The sequence below is a fragment of the Rhynchophorus ferrugineus genome, unplaced genomic scaffold (assembly GCF_030347505.1).
Source record: "Rhynchophorus ferrugineus isolate W39M unplaced genomic scaffold, kcgeb_rfMv2 rfM6, whole genome shotgun sequence".
Taxonomy (NCBI): Eukaryota; Metazoa; Arthropoda; class Insecta; order Coleoptera; family Curculionidae; genus Rhynchophorus; species Rhynchophorus ferrugineus.
Window position 1 is genome coordinate 21239602 of NW_027472585.1, and position 18025 is coordinate 21257626.

The 18025-nt window shown below is 31.9% G+C and overlaps 2 protein-coding genes across 4 annotated transcripts in view; both read right to left on the reverse strand.

The window, feature by feature from the left end:
• The window catches only part of Liprin-gamma (liprin protein kazrin), a 159014-nt gene that overhangs the window by 58641 nt on the left and 82348 nt on the right, over positions 1-18025 (reverse strand). The window lies entirely within an intron of this gene.
• LOC143199007 (uncharacterized) lies at positions 14761-17940 on the reverse strand. Its single transcript, XM_076408719.1, has 2 exons — positions 17727-17940; positions 14761-15504 (listed from the first exon to the last, which is right to left on the reverse strand). The coding sequence occupies exons 1-2, from the start codon at positions 17860-17862 to the stop codon at positions 15332-15334; spliced, it is 309 nt and encodes a 102-aa protein (XP_076264834.1). The 5' UTR covers positions 17863-17940; the 3' UTR covers positions 14761-15331.

Below are 18025 nucleotides of genomic sequence, written 5' to 3' on the forward strand. Positions count from 1 at the left end.
ATGCTTCGCTCAAAAATATGGATTACGAACTATACCAATATTTCATTATTGCTAATTTGGTTCACTTTAATCTTTCAATTCTAAGCCTTTATACACATTCGGCGTTCCCTTAAGTTTTTTGGCAATCTTGAAAGCTCACTTCACTTAGTGTTGTCATTTTAAGCATAATTTTAAGGAACATTTGTTGTTATGTTATCATTTTAATAAATTTTACAATAAAATTATTTATTTAAATATGAAAACGAAACAAACGTGTTGAGTTTCAAGATGCGAATGTTCAAATTGAATTATTTTTTTCAAAGGAACCTGTTCTAGCCTAGAAATGGTTTTTTAAAACTTATGGTAATCTCTTATGAGCTCCTACATAAGCACAGGTGGGTTTCTTATTTGTATTCAAGACCGTATGAATGTGGAAGGACTTTGCATAACTAAAGTGTAATTACTAATTGTAAGTGAAATAGTATTATTCGTTATGATCAATGTACATAATAGAGCTGAACACAATATACGTTCAAGAATGAAATCAGCAGAAATTATTTATTACATTAGAATCTGCAAAAGCAATTAGAAGTACAAGTACAATATTTTATTAAAGCCAGTAAATTGAGATGCTTGACAAATAAAAATTATAATATACATTTCTTCCTAGGTTCTTTTTAAATAGACACGTCCACGCCACCAAATTCAGCCAGGTAGAAATCAGGTAGTGCAATACCAAAAAGACCAAGCATACTAAGCTTATATGGAGTAATATTGTACGCAAAAATTATTTATTATTATGCCATTATTATGTATTTAAATGCTTGTTTAACGATGCCTCAAATCTGTTTTAATGAGGCTATATCCCGAATTTTTAAATAATTGCCGAAATAATGTACACCACTTAATTTAATTATAATTCTCATCATATCTTATGTCAGCAAATGCCAGTATTTTCTATAATTAATTGTCAAGAGCATCCTCGGTCAACAGGACGTTGCGATAAGAAAAATAATTTTTAAATGTAGTTTGTTTTGCTGGTTCACATATATAGTCTATTCAAAATAACAGTGAACTCGAGTCATTTCAATTTAAGACGTCAATACGTCCCATTGTTGCCGAATTTTACTTTGACTTTTAGTTTATTTTAGCTTTTATATATTATAACATTCTAATGCAAATAAGATAATGAAACAAAAATGTTGTAAAGTATAATTTATTTTAACATTTTAGTTCAATGTTCACTGCTATATTGAATGGACTATATTTTTATATTAAATGTAGAAATTACTAAATTTTGATTCTATATACCTCTATATACCTTGAACTGTTTTGAAATTATTTCATTCAAATATTGACCAGTATTTAAATGACTTTTTATTATATATTTTTTAAATTTCTGACTTTAAATATTTACACATGGCGAGCCTTCTGGTGACCTTCGATGCATCTTTTATTTCATGTTTACGTCCTTGTAAAATATAGCAGTTAGTTAATAACAGTGTTATCAAAAAAAGTAGCTTTAAACGTCACATTATATTGAATATAATTTTGTATATTATTTGGTTATGGAAAAAAGAACAAAATTATTAGGAAGTCAATGCATCTTTTATACCATGTTTACTTCGTTGTAAAATATAACGGTTAGTCAGTAACAGTGTTACCAAAAAAGTAGCATTAAAATAAAGTTTTCCTTATTTTATGTTTCGATATAAGCATGAAATATGAAGTTATGAGATACTTCATATTTCATAATAGACTTGATGACTTTAATAAAGAATCAGAAAAATATTAATTTATAAATATAGATCGACAGATTATTAAACAACATTTATTTTAAAATTATAAGTGGGATTACTGAGATTTTACCAGAAATAAAAAACAAAATTTTAAAATTCACCATTTTAAGACAATTACTTATCAGAAGTGCTACAGAATATTGACGTCACTTATCTTTTCCGCAACCCAACATTCGTACTTTATTGAGCACTTCGATTTTGTTTGGATAATTTATCTTATATTTCCCAATTAATACAATTTAACAACAACACATTGTACTGACATTGTACTGAACAAACAAAAACGAAGAAATTAAACGGGGATTTACGAAGCAAATAACCTAAATGTATTCACAATCTATTCTAAGAATACTAAAACATTTATAGAATTGAAATTAGTGAGCATTCCAGACACACTAACCACGAAATGTGGTAGAATATTGAATAAGATTAAATAGAAATACTATATAATATACAATATACTATAATACTGTAGTGTAAAAATACTATACAATATAACACTTGGCAAGAAAATTAATAAATGTAGGTAATACCCCTAAAGAGTAGCAAATAATAGCACTCCAATAATCGCCTCTTGGGAACTGAGAGAAGAGTATTATTAAAATCAGGTTCTCTATGCCAAGATAAATAAAATTGCTTCAATGACAAACCTACTGAAAAATTTTATAATGATAATTTGAAGATACAGATGCAAATATATTTAACAGGGCTTCTTACATAGTTAAACAAAATTATTAGAGATTTAAATACATAGTAAACGAAACAAACGAGGCCCAACCTTAAATGTTATCAACAGTGTTATTCACTCCAATTTTAAAAAAATTATATACATTTAGTAATGAATCAAATTACTTGTGTAATATTTGGGTAAATGAAATGCACAAATTGTAATATTGATGATCATTTTAATAATAGCCTGATAATCTTATAACCATATGCAACTACTATACTTCAACAAGTACTTTACAAAATTTGTGTTTAGACAAGCTTTAACATATCAAGTCTTCCTATGAATTCTTCAACTAGATATCTGATTAGATTCTTTTACTTTACTTGGCTTCAGTGACAACATTTGGTTCATACATTGTCTGGCTGTAGACATTATTCAAAATGTTTGACATTTCTGCTGTACTAACACACACACCAGGCTACAAAAACTTGATAAAGTCACATTGTTTATTCAAATATGTACTGTGTGTGTGTATGGTACTATTGGTTTTTATTGGTTTTTTGGTATCTAGCTATGATGGGATTAGATTTAGGCTTGTTGAAGGCATGAATTTAATTAATCTTTTCCTTTATATTTTGAGAATATGTGATCAGTAGTGAACAACACTGAACGTTCAGTCAGTTCAGCTAGGAACCCATTTTCTTCTATCTAGTTGGCATTCGAATCTTATAGAGACATACTGAGTTCATGCTCAATTGTACGATTAAACCAGTCACATCATATTGAATATAATTTTGTATATTATTTGGTTATGGAAAAAGGAACAAAATTATTAGGGACCCATATATACAATAAACAAAATAAATGAGGCATAACCTTATATTAATTTACCTTTAATTAAAGAATTATATTGTAGACATAATGAGAGGTTCGTAAAATAGTAAATACTTACTATAGAATAATATTGCAGTGAATAAATTAGCATATTCAGACTATACTGGTTAATTCCAGCATTGCAATATTTTTCAGCCTCAGACGAAAATACATAACTTTTTGTTTATGCAGTCACATTAGGGATCCTGCTACCATCGAAATACAATAGAATGTACAATTATAACATAAAATTATTTAAATAATGTATAAATTAAACCATACAATTGTGCCCGTACAAACCTCCAGTGCGTTCAGTTCATTTAAAATTTCATTATTTCAAACGTCAATTTTTCTTTCAAATCGATTTTTTGCACGTGTAACTTCCAGCTAAAGTAAATACGTAGAATTGTCACTAAGTAATTTTTCGAAAACAGTCATCTAACCTATTCAACATAAACCGAATATGCTGACTAAGAATAATTTTTGGTATTTTAGCAGTGAATGTATTATATACATAATGTTATGTTTCTTTTGGCGAGAAAGTGCTATAACAGCACTTATATTCATGTATATGGGAAGAATTAACATATTCCTGCTTTTCTTTTATGTTCCTTGTGTTTTATTCAAAGAACAAGTAATATTGCATTCCTCCATATATATTTTTCCATGCATCCAAAATTCGATAGGCCCTCCCGCATTTTCAGCCATTCCCCTAGTTGTTATTAACGTAGCTCGCTTGAACATGTCCCCACATCACCCCGCGCTCGTTGCATCTCCACCCTGCGAACGCCAGTGTTGAATGTGCACCGAAGTCATTCACCCTCACGAACCGTCGGTAAATATATATATCGCAGGAATCGGCATCGAATGCACCCCCACTATCCCTCGTGGCTGAACGTGTGCGAGTCGGATGTAATCGATGAATGTGGATGGTGATGGACGTGGACAGGACAAAGGGAAGTAGGTGGTAAAATGAACGTCGATAATTTATAATGCTGGAGAAAATGCATATTTTTTATTGCGAATATCCGAGGTTTCAGAGATTTGTTGATAAGAAACAAAGATCTTTTACAACGTGGTAAAAGTCCAGCTACCAGTTTGATTGCCTATAACTTTGCTCAGTGCAAAGATAAGTAACTTTGGTTTTCACAAAATGGTCTTTATATTTTTTTTCGTTATGATTGAAAAATTGTATTGGCTAAATGGTGACCACGATCCGCTATGCAACTTTCGGCTCTTTTTAAGGCACTTTTTGTGATATCCTGCAACATCTGAGGCTGAATTTCTTCAATTTCATAACGAATATTGTCTTTAAGATACTGAATCGTTTGGGGCTTTTTCACATAAATTTTTGATTTAAAAACCCCCATAAAAAAATCCGGAGATCTGGCTGACCATGCTAAATCGCCACTTCGTGAAATTAGTCTTCGTGGAAAAACGTCATTCAATAATTGAATTGTTGAACGAGCTGTGTATGCTGTGGCCCCATCTTGCTGAAACCACTTTGGTCGTTTTCAAACAAATAGGGACCAATGATGTTTTCAGCATGAATACCACACCATACAGTTGTTTTTAGTGGATGCAATGATGTTTCATGAATTAATTGAGAATTTTGTGTTCCTCAAAAACCGACTGTTCTGTTTATTGACATGGCCACTGAGAAGAAAATGGACTTTATCGCTCACTATCAATTTAGATGAAAAATCATCAATTTCACCAGACGGACTTAGGATTGCTTCCTGCTCGTTCTTGTGGCGTATATTTATCCATTATAAAATTTGGATGCCTACACAACACAAAAAGGTTAAAGCGAAACTGAGCTAAATGTCACATAACCAAGATGGCGCGCAATCAAAATGGTAGCGGGACTTTTACCGTACCTGTTAGTAGTACTGATGAAACTAAATCAAGGCTTATTCTAAAATGTGTTGGGTTATTTTATAAGATATAGGTTAATTGCCTTTTCTCTATTCTGTCATAGTGATCTGTCTCAAAACATTAAACCACTGTGCTGTCTAACTTCTTTATTGTTTGTTTGTTTTATTATTGTATCTATGGACACAGTTCCCATCCTTCTAGATCAATCTGTTGCTGATACTGTGGATGTCACATCTCTTCTGATATTTTATGATATGGTAACTTATTTCATGCTTCACTATTCTCATGGACCACATCAAAAAGTAAAGACAAGAACTCGAATTAAAATGTTTAAAAAAATTATTGGATATTTGGTAGTAGATCTAAGTTATCCGTACTTAATTTCTGCTATTCAAGCAGATAGTAAAACCCATATGATATAAAAATATCAGAATAAGGTGTTGAGAAGTCTTGTGGATGCATCCAGATATTACAGGAACAGTTACTTACACCGAGACCTTCAGATTACCACTATTATAGAGGAAATAAGAGATTCTCAACAAAACATGATGAAAGATTCCAGTCCCATGTAAACATCTAGGTGATAAAACTCTTAAACCGGAACGTACACCCAGGAGAAATAAATCGTGTGAGCTTGAGTAGTTGTGTAGTGAAGTGTTATTAATGACAGAAACATCGAAAAGTACTACTAACCTTTATTTTATTTTATTAGAGACTAATGAGTTTTCGTAAATAAGTACCTAGTTTTAAGCTGTAGAGAAAAGTTGTAAATTAGTCGGCAACTACTAGCAATAATATATTAATAAATAAAAATATTATTCTCATTAGCAAGCGCATTTTATCCAAATATAAAATGTCACCTTCAAAATAGGCAATTCTTAATTAAGACACATATATGTTATCCACAAATAATTCAACTGCATCTAAACTGTGGCATTTAGGAACAAAACTTTGATCCTGTTTTCTTCGAGTGTGTGAATCGTACATGATATTTCAAGTTATACAAACCTATTTACTTGGGATTTCGTATGAATGTACTTGATATAATTTAGGAACTCCGATTGAATCTTGCTCTCATATAAAGATAAACCAAAATAATTTTGGTTAATCAGAAATATCAAAAGAAAACATTGGATCATTATCTTATATTATCTTAATGAAGATATTATCTTCATTAAGAACTTATATACGTTTGGAAAACCTCTGATTGAGTCTTGCTCTCATATCAAGGTAAACCAAAATAATTTTGGTTAATCAGAAATATCAAAAGAAAACATTGGATAATTATCTTATATTATCTTAATGAAGATATTATCTTCATTAAGAACTTATATACGTTTGGAAAACCTCTGATTGAGTCTTGTTCTCATATCAAGGTAAACCAAAATAATTTTGGTTAATCAGAAATATCAAAAGAAAACATTGGATCATTATCTTATATTATGTTAATGAAGATATTATCATCATTAAGAACTTATATACGTTTGGAAAACCTCTGATTGAGTCTTGCTCTCATATCAAGGTAAACCAAAATAATTTTGGTTAATCAGAAATATCAAAAGAAAACATTGGATCATTATCTTATATTATCTTAATGAAGATATTATCTTCATTAAGAACTTATATACGTTTGGAAAAGCTCTGATTGATTTGAACAATCAAAAAAACTGTTGATTAAAAACATCAAAAGAAAACATTGGGTTATGAAGAACTTATATACATTTAAGAAACGGGAGATTGAGAGTGGAAATGTATACAGCTTGTCAATGATTTTCTGGCGTCAACATTACTGCTTACAATATTTAAATGCCTAGAAGATGGGGAAAACAGTTTATTCACATAAAAGTTATTCCCACTAGAGTCACTAACGTGAGAAAAATAGATGAATGTTAAAATTTGATATATAGCAAGACATCTGGATTAGAACAAATTGAAGCAGGAATTGAAGTATTTCAGATCAGTAATACAGTAAAAGAAATTGGTATCAATAGATGAAGTAAAAAAGCCGAATCAGTAAAGCTGCAGAAGCTTCTGCCTCTCTAAGGTGGTGTAATTAAAAGAGAAAAAGTATTAAAATGAAGACTAACATCTGGTGTTTCGAACGTGTATTTTGCCAATCCTACTATGTAACTCCGAGACTTATTAGAGAGAATACTATTACAGCCTGACATCTGTAAGCTGTGAAGAAAATGAAGTCATCCATTTGAAATATGACAATCAGTGCACAGTTAAATAACAAACTCAGCGACGAAGATTGTTCGGACAAGTCTGTCGAATGAAAGGAGAATAAATCCTTCACAGTCTCCTAAAAACACGGATCACTAAAAACGATCTGAAATATACAATAGAAAACGAACGTTAACCTGAACATCTGCCTATAAGCAACTGTAGCGAGAAATAGTAAGGAATATTCGTTCTGCAACACCAACAGCAGAATGAATGATGAATATATTCATGAATGATAATAATAGCAGCTTTATTAAACTCAATAAATTTTTTAAAGTTTTTATTACAGTTTATTAAAATTCTAAAACGATTCATTGTTTCATCATGTTGCAAGAATGTCTCATGTAGAAATGTAGGCTGGTGAAAAAAAAATAGTTTCGCTAAAACTCTAGAACTATTGGACCGATTAGGATAATTTTTGGTTTAAAAGTATTTGCGAAAGTTTAGGATTCAAGTTTTCCTATCTAAAGGATCACTGTCACTCAATAGTCATCAATATCATCAATAGTTCCATTATCATAAAGGATCGCTATTGTTCTTGGTTGTCACATATTTATGGATGTCCTCGTAAAATTATTTTGTGACTAGAAATATTAAGCACTGATTAAAACTACTGGCCACTATTATCAAACTACCTTTAGAATATATATTATGTTAAACATTGAATATAATTTCTCGCCACTGTTTAATATTTTACCACGATTTATATTTCGTAAAACTATAGGCCTTATTTCATAAATAAATAGATTCGATAACATACAATTGAAAAATAATGGTATATTTGTCAAATATGATATAATTGTATGCTATTGGTATTCTAAAATCGTATTGGTAGAATAGAAATAATGTATAATAGAAAAGAAAAATTGCCAAAAGTGATCCAATACGATCATTAGTTGCTGAAATGGAAAATGATATATATGAATATAGTTTATTTATATTTTTATTTATATATGGATCTATTTTGATAAAATTTTATTTGTGTTTCTGAATCACTGGTTGAAAAATATTTTGAATGTTAATTTTAACAAATCCTGAATTCGTAATAACTCAATAACTCGCTAGTTATATATCATTGCGAATTTGCAATTGTCATATCTTTCTGGTATATATTTGACTGTCGAAATAACTTATTCCATCCAAATTAGAAGCCAATATTTGAACAGAACAACGTCTACTGAGCTAGTTTGCATATAATATTTTACTAATCAAAAGTTCGTAAGCACCTTTCACATTAATAATACGTCATTTATTCTCTCGTTAACTCGACGTGATTCCGAATGTTTAAATCTGAAATAAATCCGAAGCATACTCATCAACAGCACGAACAGCGGATAGAACAAGGACTAGAAAAAATGGTCCTTTTTTCATCTGCCGAAATTGCTCGTCGAATATGCTGTCCAAAGCGAAACACGCTCGTAAAGAAAATGTTATTTGAAATTTCCCCCTTTTTATGCCCATCATTTAATTTAAATTCTAAATGAACGTCTCCCCTATTTGTATAGTCTAATTTTTATTTTCTTTCTTTTTTTTTCCTTATTATTTACGAGGGTCGGTCGTAAGGTTATTTTTTCCGCATCTGCCTCAAGAAAAGAACGCTTTCTCTGCAGATTTATTGTTCCTTTTGTCGGAATATTGATGGTGTTTTTCGTTTGCTTTACCGATTTGTGAATGTCATTTTCGAATACCAAATATCCATTATTAAAAAAAATCACGTGTTCAAAGAAATTGAAATAATAATTATGCCCCTTTTATTATAATTCAGTTTTATGTTATGTAGCAAAATATATCTCCAGTAATTTTTCGAACAAATAAGATGCTAAGCCGGCTCGGTTGGCGCAGCGAAAAAGGTAATACGATAAAGAATGGGGGTAAATTTATGATTGTGATTGTTAGCAAAGTACAAATTCCAACAAAAAAAAATCATGCCCAAAAATGAGTCACCCCAGTAACCAGGCCGGATAAGATCGGACGTCTTTTGGGATAATATTAAAGATGATCACTTTCCAGTCGGTATGCTTAGTACCGAGAACCGTGGTTCGGAGTCCACGTTAAACTGTAGTTCCGGTCGAGATAAACTCTAGTTGATAAAAAGGAGACCCTAAAATATAACAAAATAATCTTGACCAACATCTTCGTGGAATATTTTCAAAAAACAAGGCACTTTCCAGAACCCCATAAAACCTTATATTTGATTTAGACATATAGACGTTTTTGTCACTTGGACCAATAGAAAGAACAATATCAACCACTTGCAAACATGCAATACATCCAAAGACCGAGAATAATTTTTCAGTTAATTTAGTTAGACGAAAGGACAATAGTCGACTAGGATATCAAGATCAAAGGAAACCGAACAGATATCTTCAGGCCCTAAGGGTTTTCAAAAAAGTTTCGTTAACAGCAGTGGTGGATTTACCAACAGGCTGAGTAGAAAGCAGCCCATGTTAGTAAATTTTGTCTAAAAATAAATAAGTTGATATTTCATTGACAAAAAAATATAATTAATATATATATGTGAACCAGGGTATCAAATTACAGACAATTGTATTTAAACCATATAGGAAATTCTCTTAGAGTGTCCCAACTAAAACGGAAAATAGACGCTTGACTTGATACTGTAATTTTATACTGCCAGCTTAAGACCTGAAAAAAACCGGCCTCCGAGTATATGAAATAGAGAGTATATGATATAGAGAGTAATATATACAATATTAGAAACTTTAGATAATTGAATTGTTAGACTGAAAAATTTCGTTCCTATACCATACTCGTAACACTCAATTAACCTAAAATTTCTATTTTAAGCTATATTTCTAATTCCATAATTTTTAAACGCCAAAGTATTAATACAACGACTACGAAGAGGTACTAAAAAACACAACATCAAAGTTATATTTTAACCATACTTATATATAGCAATCTTTTCAAGTATTCCTTAACCAAATACCCAAAAGATATACTCTAAAGACACTAAGTACACAAGGTGCCCTTCATGTGTGGGAATGTTTACATAAGACCAACTAAGAGGATGATAAAGACAGGGATAAAAGAATAACAGTGACATGTGAAAGATGGATACACTGTCCAGGCAACTGAAAATTGAATGGATACTGCCTACAACATTCAATTCAATGATGTTCGACGTGTTAGTCAGCCTAAATTCTAATATTTAATTAATTATTGATTTTTGATAAATACCGAAATAATATAACTAAAGACAAAGGTCGTTAAACTAATCCTAACAGGTCAATTGAAAAGTCACCGGCCTGACACATATATGGCGCTACTAGAATTAAATCCATTTTTCCATTTTTAGTTAACCCTAACCATCAAATGATGCGTGTATCAATTTGACTGCTGTCGGATCATTAGTTTGTGAATTATAGCCTTTTGAGTGAAGCAACTTTTATTACTGTGAAAAAAATAGATAAAAAGGAATTTCGCGTGTTGATAAAATATTGCTTTTTGAAGGGAAAAAATACGGTTGAAGTAAAAACTTGGCTTGATGCCGAGTTTCCGGGCACTGCCCCAGGAAAATCAACGATGAACGCAGTAGACGCCTAAAAGAGGTTGTTACAGACGAAAACATTAAAAAATCCACAAAATGATGACCACAAAATGACAAAATGGTAAATTGAAATTAAATAAAATAGCAGATACTCTAAAGATATCATATCATTCACGAATATTTGGATATGAGAAAGCTCTGTGGAAAGTGGGTACCGCGTGGGCTCACTTTTGGCCAAAAACAACGACGGGTTGATGATTCGGAATAGCATTTGAAGATAATCAAGCATAATAAACCCGACTATTTGCATCGATATATGACAACGGATGGAACATCCGAGTGGACTGCACATGATGAACCCATTCCAAAGCATGGGAAAACACAACAGTCGGCTGGCAAGTTTATAGCGTCTGTATTTCGGAACGCGCATGGAGTAATTCTCACTGAGTACCTTGAAGAAGGAATGACCATCAACAGCGACTATTGCATAGCGTTATTGGACTGTTTGAAGTACGAAATCGCCGAAAAACGGCCACATTTAATGAAAAAGAAAGTGCTGCTCACCAAGACAATGCACCGTGTCACAAGTCAGTGAAAACCATGGTAAAAATCCACGAATTGGGCTTCGAATTGCTTCCTCATCCACCGTATTCTCCATATCTGCCCCCAGCGACTATTTCTTGTTCTCATATTTCAAAAGAATGACCGCTGTGAAAAAATGTCTTCGAATGAAGAGGTGATCGCCGAAGCTGAGGCCTATTTTGAAGCAAAGGACAAATCTTACTACAAAAATGGTATCGAAAAGTTGGAGGCTCGCTATAATCAGTGTATCATCCTTGAAGCGAATTATGGTGAATAAAAAAAACTAATTTTGCCAAAAAAATGTGTTTTACTATGGTAAGCCGGGAACTTTTCAACTGACCTGTTACATAGCATACTCCATCTTGATTTTTCAAGGGATCATGAAAAAGAAAAGTTCTAATCGGTTGTAAATTCAGCGTTTACAGACATTTTCTTTAAAAAGAGAAACCTGAATAGGAGAGTTTTGGTATCGTTTAAATAAATGAAAACCCATCAATTTAAAATAAATCTTCGAGAAAACAATTGTACAAGCAGAAGCACTTACGTAAATTGGAATTATGAGCCTATGTAGTCGTGGAGCATCAAACATGTTGTTTAACCATTTTGTAGTTAGATAACTAAAAATATAATAATAAATAACTGGGTTAAGAGTAAGAACGGCCGGATTATAAGACAAATATTTTAGTCTGCATAACATCACTAATTTATCACCCCACTTGATAACTTTCACCCATTTAATGTAAATAGCGTCATGATAGAGAAATGAAACTGAGCAGATCAAACTCAAAATTAATTATAAAGCTTATTTGGTCTTATGGGGTTGCACTAAATCGTCAAAACGACTAGTTCCACAACCGCCAATACAAAGTTAGTCTATTAATCAGCAATACTAAGATCTAGTTTATCAACAAAGAACTGCACGATGACCTTAAAAACAGGTGGGTATACGCACTTATATAAGATTTTGCTTTGTAACGTGAAGGAAAATTGCTCAGTAACAGTAAAGTGCAATCAATACAACTGAAGACTAAGGTAAACCAAACTTCACAAACTTTTATAGTGTCTTAACTTAAGTAGTCTAATTTTAATTTAGCAAATGCATACCGATGTATGGATTAGGCCTTCGGGGGATAACACTAAATAAAAAAGCACGCCTAGCTATACTAGTTTGGAAAAAAGTTAAGAATAAAATTTAGTGTAACATATATATATATATATATATATATATATATATATATATATATATATATATATATATATATATATATATATATATATATATATATATATATTAATACATTACACACATTATTCATACATCTAACCCATACATTATTGTGGCTATATAATTAATTGTAGATTTAAGTTCTTCGATAATATATGCATTAGATGTACTATAATTATAAATAAATTATAATACATAACATTTTTGTTTTATTATTTTATAATTAGAATTTTGTTATTAGTCAGGGCCAAAATGTACTAAAACTCAGAGTTACTGCGGCAATATTGCGACTTTGTTTTGACAGGTCACGTGTGTCACTACTGTTTTGAATAGACTATATATCATATTTGTCGCCAGAAATCTGCACATAAAAGTTGGATTTTCTCCTTCAAAAATGTTAGGTTTTCGTACAGAATGTTTAGTTCTATACGAAAGCTCTATAGAAACCTAAAGTTTTTAGAAATCTTCAAACAAAAATTCAGTATTCTACTTCCAAAACCCTAGGTTTCTATTATCGCTATTTTCCTTTCAACCTCAAAGTTCGATACTCTATTTTAAAATTACCGATATTGTTTCAAAAAGGTGTCGAAAAATCTCCATATATATTCCAAGTGATCTTATAACAAACTCGACTAAATATTGAAAGGAGTCTAAAGAATTTGAAATGTTCGATTATATACTTATACCTAAATATAAGTATATAAAAAAGAAATGGTTTCAGGAATTACAAATCAAATATGTAATATAGGTGGTGGCGCAGTGGTAAAGGCGATGGGGCGGTCTTCCTAATGTTGCGATAGCCGCGGCTTCGAATCCTGCTGGGGATGGTCGAGAATTTGTGTTTGTAATTGTTTAAAATTTGTGAATGTTCTAGGCAAGAGTGTAAAATCCGACAAGGAAAATGATCTCAGTTACGCCAGTAACCAGGCTGGGTAAGACTGGATGTCTCCTGGGATGATTTGTAAAGTTGGTCACTCGCCAGTCGGTAGGCTTAATGCTGAGGACCGTGGTTCAGACCCCGCGTTAGTCCAGATAAACCCATAGTTTGTAAAAGGAGACTTAAAATAAAAAGGTACATTTTATTGTTGAAATATTATATTGAAATGTTAATACGTCAATAAATTGTATTGTATTGCGTATTATATTGAAATACAAATAGAAAACAGGCTTTAGCAAAAAATATATTTATTTTATTTCAAAATTTTATATAATTTATTTCTAAAATTGTATTTAGTACGTTAGTATTTCCGTCATACAACATGTAAAAATAGAAATATAATAATTTATGGTGAATGAAAGAACACAAAATTCAATACATCCAATTTGATTTTATTATTACTATTACATTTATAAGGCTGAAGAAAATAACACAGGTTATCACCCAACAATTGTCAGACATCTATCTTTTATACTTACAAAGTTGAAAATGATGAGTATGCATGACATATATACACTGCAAAAACTAATAATATGCAATAGACAGAAAAGAAAAATAAAAACAATATATTTGGTTTTAAATTGTCTTCTGTTTAGTGTATGTTCTCAGTATCTTGAAAGTCAGCTGGTTTTGTGCGAATCGTAAACGGAGCCCTGTCATTGAAATATTACCACCTGTAAAATATTAAGGGCTGCGATTCTGACTGAAAAGAACGACACTATTGAACATAGACGGTCCTAAAACTGGTTTCATTATTTATATAATATACATGCAGCCAACAAAAGCACACCTAGAAACTTATCCTTCCACCCCATGAGAGAAAATATTTTCTAGATTAACTTTTATGCTCGAAACCAGTCTCTAAAAGGACTCGAATCTTGCACTCTCATTATAAAGTTAATTACATTTAAATTACAAACGGAACTTATATACTATTCCACAAGCTTGTTAGTTACTACAAATGAAATTTTACTGTTCATTTGATTCGAAAGTTTATTGGAAACTATCTTCCATCAAAATTAGTTGCAGTTGATTAGTTTTTGTTGTATCATCAGATTTATCATCATCAATTTCCAGCCGGCGCTTGTGTCGGCTTACTTGTGTATTTACTAGTATTTACTTCTCAACCAATACGCTGATGTTAGTGTAGCAGGGCTTCGAACTCGCCACAGTTGGCGGTCGGCGACAGCTGTTCTGGCATCAGACAATATTGCTATCTTGAACCATGTTTTTTTTTCTGAGGTGTTCGCTATATCGAAATAGTCCAGGTAGGATAGAAAAAAAATTTCTGTAGATATAAAAAATTCAATTATTGTTGATAAGTTTAAGTATCTTGATATTCCATGTATTCCAATAATACTCTGTGCTATTAAGATAAGTAGCTGTTTGTTTGGGAAACCCATTATAAAAATGATCCTTAACTTTAAACACTCGGTATAAATAATGAAATATTTTTCATTAAATTCAGGACTCACTTTTAAATCAAAATTATTGGTTATTTTGAATAAAATAAGCATTATTTTCATCCACATGAGGGAAACTACTTTCTAGATTAACTTTTATTGCGTTAGTTGCAGTTGATTAGTTTTTGCTGTATCATCAGAATTATCATCATCAATCTCGAGTAGGCGCTTGTGTCGGCGGAGTGTATTTACTTCTCAACCAATACTCTGCTGTTTGTTAGTGCAGCAGGGCTTCGAACGACCGGCGGTCGGCGGCAGCTGTTCTGGCATGAGACAATATTGCTATCCTTATCCAGGTTTTTTTCTGAGGTGTTCGCTATATCGAAAAGGTTGATTTCGCAACAGAAGTGGCCAGCATTATCTAAAAAATATGTGTAGATAGAAAAATTTAAATTATTGTTGATAAGTATCTTGATATTCTAAGTATTCCAATACTCTGTGCTATTAAGATCAGTCGCATTTTTTTGGGAAATAATTAAATATGTTTTCATTAAATTCAGGACTCACTTTTAAATCTAAATTATTAGTTAGTTTTGAATAAAATAAGTAATATTTTAGAAAAAATATTTGTTATTTTATTTATATTTTAAAGTCTCCTTTTACCAACTAGGGTTTTATCTGAACAGGACCTACAGTTTAACGTGGACTCCGAACCACGGTCCTCGGCATTAAGCCTACCGATTGGCGAGTAACCAAATTAAAAATCATCCCAGAAAACATCCGGTCTTACCCAGCCTGGTTACTGGCGTCACTGGGATCATCTCCCTTGTCGGATTTTGTACTCTTGCCTAGGACAATCACAAATATTAAACAATCACAAACATAAATTTATGACTATGCCCCAGCAGGATTCGAACCCATGACCATCGCAACAGTAGTCCTGTCGCCTGGATACTACTGCGCCACCAAGTCGGTGACAATTGTTTTACAGGCTTGTATTATGCTACATGGAAATTTGATTATACAAATTTTTGCCCTATAAATTAATTTCAAAGGATTTGTAACGGATGGTGTTACTATGTATCAAGTCGCATCGGGTACATTTGTAACTTATTATTGCGTTTTCATTATATGTCATTTTGTTGAAGTGTATACAAAATATTTGTTTACTATTTAATTTGAAAATGTCTGAATCTGTACCGAGTAAATTGCATTTTTGGGAACTTTTCACTTTGAAGAAAACGGCTGAAGATCATCGAATGTTGTGTGAAGCTTATATTATTTAGACGTTCATAAAGCGGTAACATTGACACTGAAGATATAGAGCGTCATGGAGAATTTGAAGGCATTACTCAATGATGATATCTATAAAAAAAAACAATAAAAATATGCAGAAGTGCACAAGAAACCATTTACAATAGCTTCACGAACATGGGAATGATCTAAAAGTTTTGAGTCGTATGAACTGAAGTTAAGAAAAACGTTTGGTCATGAGTGAAATTCTGCTTCAACGGCAAAACCTAAAACGTTTTTTATCCTACTACGGTGATATAAAATAGATCCATTACAATAATTTTATTAATCAAAAGCGAACAGTATCATGGGGGCAACCTGGTCAATCATCATTATTAAAAGCAAAGCCGAATATCCATGGCGTTATATTTGTAATGCTCTGTATTTGATTGGGTCAGCTTTAACACGTTCGCTGCCAATAAAGCGCTAGCGCGTAATTTGAAGCTTTCATTGAACGCCAATTACGCTCCAGCGCGTTATATATGCGGTGGTCTTATAAGCGTCACGTTAGGCCTTATATTTAGTTCGTCATTGGCATTGTGTCCGTACAGTTGTATCGGCATTATCTAAAGACTATAGGTAAGTCATTTACGGGAAAAATAGCGATATATCAGGGCCCTCTCGTCCTAAAAGTGGAAAAATTATTATAAAACGTGCCCTAACTTTACAATACATATTCAAGCAACCGTATTCCAATTTATGACTTTCGTTTATCTGTCATAAAAAGGTTACTAAAGGCTCCGCCCAAACATACTTTCAGAACGGTTATCAGCGAACATGTTTTGTTTGAAAGGAGAAGAAAGCAGGATATAGGTAATAAGTAAGCAATGTAAATATTGTTATTTACAAAAAAAAGGAAAGACACTATTTATGTATGCACTGCATGTCCTGGATATCCTGGTTACTGTTTAGACTGTGCAAGGATTAGTCATGACCTCTCAATTTTATTTATTTTGTGAGTTTTAGTGAACATTTGTATTAGCTTATGGTCGTTCATTTATTTCTATTAACTTCTCAATTTACTTGAATATATATTTTATTTGTATGTAGTTATATTTATTTTGTTATTTTTGTCTCGTTTTTAAGTTAAAATGTAGCCGGCTTTTAGGGTAAGTATTTGATACTAGATCGGCAGCAAACGTGTTAAGTGGTATAATATGAACTACTAAAACTTAATGAAATCAACAATGGGGAACGCTGATGACAAAAATTGATGCGTTTGAACCGAGCACTGTATGGAAAACCACCGGAATACGAGAGAATATACAATAATGTTATTTTTCAGCGTGACCACGCTCAACAACACGTTACAAAACATACTTAGAAACATTAAAATGGGAAGTACTATACCACGCACTATATCCTCCAGATGTTGCTTCGTCTGATTGCTATTGTTCCGACATATGAGTGGTGACCTCTCTGAGCAGCGCTGAGTTACTATCATACCAAAAAAGAATCGATTCATATATGACCTCAAAGGGTACATCGTTATTTCAAGATGCAATCGGCAAATTGCCTGAAAGATGGGAAAAAGTACAAATTTTTCACAATAAAGCTTCAAATAAAAAAATCCTATAAAACTAATTTATAGGCCTACAGGTTATTTTTCTTTTATATACAACCAGTACTGTATATAGATTTATGATGGA